At 58.1% G+C, this 5874-nt stretch overlaps 1 protein-coding gene across 2 annotated transcripts in view; it reads left to right on the plus strand.

Moving 5' to 3' along the window:
* Positions 1-5874, plus strand: part of CNTFR (ciliary neurotrophic factor receptor) — a 40494-nt gene that overhangs the window by 30256 nt on the left and 4364 nt on the right. For both annotated transcript variants that reach the window (XM_006098744.3, XM_023762498.1), the window contains exons 5-7: positions 3400-3517; positions 3695-3861; positions 4942-5105. In XM_006098744.3, the coding sequence (XP_006098806.1) occupies positions 3400-3517; positions 3695-3861; positions 4942-5105 (449 nt within the window). The remainder of the gene's footprint in view (positions 1-3399; positions 3518-3694; positions 3862-4941; positions 5106-5874) is intronic.

The following is a 5874-nucleotide window of genomic DNA, read 5'->3' on the forward strand; positions in this document are numbered from 1 at the left end:
GCCCCCCCCCCCCATTAGTAAATAGGATCACAGGTTCCCTTTAATAGCCTTTTGTTTACTAGACACAGCTGATGCAGTGTCATTCTGTTTTTAAGCTAAAACAAATCAAAGAATAATCCACTAACTTTAAATTGGACAGTTCCTTATCCAGTTTTTTAACATTTGTGTTTGATTGGATGGAAGCTCCAGACCCCCTGGTTCAGCACTACTTTGCCCTCAGCCCTGTTGGCTGTGGGAGGTGGGGGGGGGAGGGGGGAGCATTTGGGAGCCCAGAATTTGGGGTATATCAAGGGATGCCACAAGGTAAGGTTGGGACAGGCTATGGCCCTTGAATGCCAGGCAGGAGGAGTGTGGGTAGGGCCTGGGCAGGGCTGGAGCTGGAAGGGTCCCGCCCTGCCCAGCCTGATCTGGGCTGGCCAGGGGTGTGGGCTGCCTGTCCCTCCTCCTCTCTGGGCCTCGGGCAGGCCTCGTGCATGCCGGGGGCTCCAGCCCAGGCGGGCTGGCGAGATGAGAGGAAAAACATGCGGTTTGGTGGGCTGGACATGGAAAAACAAGCCAATTAGGAGGAAAACAAACAAAGCCCGGGCCAGCGAGGGCACACGCACACACACGCGCACGCACACACAGCCCCGCATGGGACCCAGGGACACCCTGCCACTGGCTGACAGCATCACTGGGACATCCCAGGAGTCCCCACAAGAGGCAACTCAGGAGGATATGTATGCATGTGAGCCCTTTCTAGCACGCTCGCACACAGTGTTCAGCTCATACATGTGAACACACTTAGAAATCTGGGCACCTTCCCACACCCAGTTTGAAAAATACATTCAGGCTTAAACTCCAGCTTACACGTCTCAGGTATGTAGTCTTGCTGTCACTGTGTTCCAGACCTGGCGGCACATTTACACGTGTTCTCTCTCAGGGTGCCCCCGGCACAGCCTTACACACATAGACAGTCTCAAACTCGAGCAGCCTTTCCTGGAGTCACACACAGCCAATCACACAGCTACACGACTGCCCAGCGTCTCCGTCACACACACGAAGCCTCTCAAGAGTTACAGAGCCTCACAACTGCACCGTCTTAAACTGCACTCTCAGCAGGCCTCCTGCTCGCACACTGTCCCACAGCCTCACACTTGGTCTCTCGCAGCACCCCCACCTCCGCCCACCCGGCCCCTCAGCTGGGCTCCAGCTGCAGCAAGTCACTCCTTTTCTTCCTTTTCTTTGTTTTTCTTTCCTCCTTTTCCCTCTGAGAAACCTGGTCCCTGTCAGGAAACCCAAGCCCTTCCCTACTCAGGGCCCAGGGCCAGGCAGGAATAGCCAGATGACAGACAAAGCCCTGCCTGGCCCCCCAGCCCTCCATGACCTGCCCAGTTAGAGAGGGAAACTTGTTTGAGGGGGAGGCTGGTTTGGGGGGGGGGGCGATGGTCTGAGGAATGGCAGAGGCTGGTCAGTGGGGAGGCTGGCCGGGGGAGGGGGCCCGTGAGGCCAGTGCCGTGGCCCGCTCTGCCCTCCCGAGAGTCCCAGGCGGCAGGGAGCTGACTCTGCAGGCTTCAGTCCCCACCCCCCACCCCCCAGCGCCCTTCTCCTTTGAAGCTGGGGGTGAGGGGGGGTGGCGGCAGAAGGGAGGAGTGGAAGCTTTTCAGCCGACCTCGGAATGTCCTTTCCTCCTGGGGTGGCTGCCAACTCTGGCCTGGCCCACAGGCCCCCACAAGGCACTTCCTGTGTCCTTGGCCGCCCCCCCCCCCCCCCCCACCACCACCCCACGCCTCTGTGCCCCTAGGCAGATAGGGAAGGGATACGAGAGGCACACAGTATGAACATGAAACAGACATGAGACGGACACAGGGCCAGGAAGGCTTCCCAGGGGAGGCAGACAGCAGTGAGCAGAATGCAGGTTGCTCCTTGTGGGGGCTCAGCTGGGCTCTGGCTTCCCCTTGCAGGCCTGGGGCACGCAGCTGCCTCTGTCCACAGCACTGCCCACTCCACCTGCGACACCCACGCTTCCCCGATGCCTCTCGGAGCCCCTCATCTCTCCTGCTGCAAAGCCAGATGGGCCCCTGGGGGGTCAGCACAAACACATACGTACATACTCACACATGCTGGACATGTATGTACACACAATCACACAGAGTCACTCACAGTCACGTGCACACTGTGGACGAAAGCCCACAGTTCCCCGTGTGTCACCATGGCCACTCAGCAAGCATAGACATGCACTCCCCGTCACTGTCCCTGGCTTATTGAACTGCCCCCTCCTATTTCCTGTCCACCTGTCAGGCAGGGGGCGGGGAGGGAGAGAGGGGGCACGGCAGGGAGGTGTCAGTGTCCCTGGAGCCACCGAGGACATTCCTTGCCTGGCTCAGATCACAGAAGCTGCCTCCTTCCAGGAACCTGAGCCGGCTGTCCTCACGCCTTACCCCGTGCCTGAGGGTGGGGCAGCTGGACTCGGTGCTCATGGCATCAGAGCGTGGTTAGACAGCAGAAAAGACGCCCCAAGTGTATGTGTGTGGTCACGTAGGTGGTATCCCTGTCCTGAGGCACAGTCCCAGCTTTGACTTGCTGTGTGACCCCAGGCAGGCCCTCTCCCTCTCTGGGCCTCCCCATTTCGAAGTGAAGACAGCTGCTGACCACGTAAAGGGCTTCTTAAAGGGTCTCTGATGGAGAAACCAGGGCTAGGGCTGGGATGAGGTGCCCACCAAGGGAATAGCAGCTTCCTCTCAATGGGCAAATGCACACATGCAATCATACGTGGGCACACACTCTGAGGGCCATGCACATAGGTGCTCCTACACATGTACCTCCATCCCATCACGGGTCTCTTGTTCATGCCACACATGTAACATGTATGCCCACACATGCAGACATGTACAGATACAAACGTGGGCAGCCACCCAATGCTGTTGCTCCCGTGGAACCACCAGGCCTGGCCTCATGTTTCTCGTTCTCTTCTGAGAGGAAGCCTGGGGTGTCTTCTCCAGGGAGTGCACCCTGATCATCCCAGCAACCAGACTCCCTCCGGCCGCCGTGACACAGTTTGGGGATGGACACAGTGTGGCAGGAGATGCGGGTTGGTCTGATTCCCCCAGACATCACCTCCATCCTGTGATTGATGAGCTGAGGCCCGCAGCCCCCTGCTCCCCACAGTTCCCGCCTCCATTGAGCAGGTGGGGGGGGCTCCCTCTCCTTACAGCCCTTGTTTTTCTTTAATTAAACATCTGGCTCTCTGTGGCCTGGGAAGCCTCAGACCCTCGCTGACAGTCCCCCCTCCCCTTCAACCTCTGGCATTGCTGATGGGTTGGAGGGGGAGAGCTGGGGTTCTGGGGCCCACCTGTCCCCATACTAGTGCAGGGGACTGGGGGCTCCAGGAGTGCCTTGACCATGCTGTCTTCACCCCAGTGCCGCCACGGGAGCCCGTGCTCAGCTGCCGCTCCAACACTTACCCTAAGGGCTTCTACTGCAGCTGGCATCTGCCCGTCCCCACCTACATCCCCAACACCTTCAATGTGACTGTGATGTGAGTAGACACGCCTGCCACCCAGTTCCAGCCCTGACCTCTGACCTCTCCCCACCCCTCCCTCACCCTGTGCCCACAGTCCAGACCCTAGCCTAGCCTTGCTTGACCTTCCCCCAGCCTCTGCCCGACCTGACCCTTGATTTTGGTAACAGTGCCTGGGCAATCACCCCTCCCCAGGCACGGCTCCAAAATTATGGTCTGTGAGAAGGACCCAGCCCTCAAGAACCGCTGCCACATCCGCTACATGCACCTGTTCTCCACCATCAAGTACAAGGTCTCCATAAGTGTCAGCAATGCCCTGGGCCACAACGCCACAGCCATCACCTTTGACGAGTTCACCATTGGTACGTGGGGAGAGGGGGTCCCTGCCGCCTACTTCAGTGGGAGTGTGTGAGTGGGTATGTGCCAGAGGTGTATATGAACATTGGTGGGATGTTCACATGTGTGCACAGGTCTATATGGTATATACACACACATGTACATATATGCGTGGCATGTGTCTATACCTATAAACATTTGAGTGAGTCTCCTTTACCCTGCAGGGGCTGAGAGACCTCTCCAGCAACTCTTCCCATCATCTCTCTGGCTCCCACAGCATACAGGAGGGGGAGGGGGGCAGGCTGGGCCAGACCCTTGTGCAGCTGCAGCCTCCACCCCCCCACGCACACACTAATAGCTTCCTTACGGCCTGTGATGAATGAGGTGTCAGAACAGGAGACAGAAGTGGGACAGATACTGCACTCTCCCCAGCCCCCAGCCCAGCCAGACCCTCTGCCTATCTCTGCTCCATCCCGGACAGACCCTTGCCTTCTCTTACTGCTAGCCAGACCCAGCCAGACCCTCTGCTTGCCTCCCCACCCCGTGGTTGGGTCCCCAGGCAGACCGTTTCTACGTGAGCCGGGCCCTTATATGCTCCCATCAAATCCTCAGCCTACCTCCAACCCAGATCTGCACACCTGTGGACTGTCTTTCAACCTGGACCCACAGAGCAACTTCAAACCCAGACTCTTCTAAGGGAGGCCATGTCTCGGTTTGGGAATGGAAAAGTTGAAGTGAAAAGCCAGGCTTGGGGGGGAGTGTATGATGCTGGTGCAGGAGGGGGTGATCCAGGCGACGATGGGGGTGATGGTAGAACCATCGTATAGGCTTCGTAATTGGGATCCTGGTCATCATGAGGATGGGTTGAGATGATGGAATGAAATTTGGGATGTTGATATCATGAGCTAGTGACAGTGACTATAATGACAGTCATTGGTGATGACAGGAATGTGAGGTGAAAGGAATGAAATGGTTGTTAATGGTGTTGCCAGACTTAACAGAGAAGAGGGATGGCAACCATGATGATGATGACGTGAGATGGTGGACATGGTGGCTGGGTCGTTCTCGGAGATTAGTGTGGTAACAAAGCTATGTCTCCTGAACAGTGAAGCCGGATCCTCCAGAAAACGTGGTAGCCCGGCCGGTGCCCAGCAACCCTCGCCGGCTAGAGGTGACATGGCAGACCCCCTCGACCTGGCCCGACCCTGAGTCCTTTCCGCTCAAGTTCTTTCTGCGCTACCGACCCCTCATCCAGGACCAGTGGCAGCATGTGAGTGCCCACCCCGCCCCTGCCCGGATCCCGAGTGCCTGTATCCCCACTGGTCACTGTCCCCGAGTGAGCCTGAGGGCAGTCAGAGAGGCTTTCTGCGGGGAGAAGTCACCAGGTGGGCCTGGGAGGATGGCTGGAGCTGAGGGAGGTGTCCTATCGAAGGCCCTGAAGGGTTCCTGGTGGCTCCAATGAGATGGGAACACGTCAGTCTTTGTGGCTCCCTGGGGTTGTAGAGAGAGATGCTGGAAGGGAGATGGCAGGCAGGGCGGGCAGCTTCCTGACTTCTGGCTGTCAGCCCTGACCAGGCGTCTCCCTCTTACACTGTGGCCCAGTCTCTGGGCCAGTGCTGGACCCAACGTCCAGGACAGTCCCGTCCTCAGGACTCACAGATGGGCTCACGGGGTCAGAATTAGGCAATGGAGTCAAGTTGGGTGCAGGGTGTGAGTTCAGGCCATGACTAGTGTCAGGACTCCAAAGTCAGATTTAGCTTAGGGGTCAACTTAAGGTTATGGGTCAGAAGGTGGCCTGGGCTGGGAACTAAGCAGTGGACAAGGGACAGCGTGGGTCCAGCTGTGGTCTGGAATGTTAATCAGGCTATGATAGAGAGCTCTGGGGAGCAGACAGGGGGTTTGGGACATACTTGAGGCTCTTTCTCCTTGAGAGCCCTGGGCCCATAGGGTTGTGGCGCTGCGTTTGGCCCACGAGGTCCGTGCGCTAGGACTGGGGCTGGGGGGGTCCCCACGGGGCAAGCCAGGCTGGCACCTGGGGG

This window comes from Myotis lucifugus, unplaced genomic scaffold (genome assembly GCF_000147115.1).
Source record: "Myotis lucifugus unplaced genomic scaffold, Myoluc2.0 scaffold_246, whole genome shotgun sequence".
In the NCBI taxonomy this organism is placed as follows: domain Eukaryota; kingdom Metazoa; phylum Chordata; class Mammalia; order Chiroptera; family Vespertilionidae; genus Myotis; species Myotis lucifugus.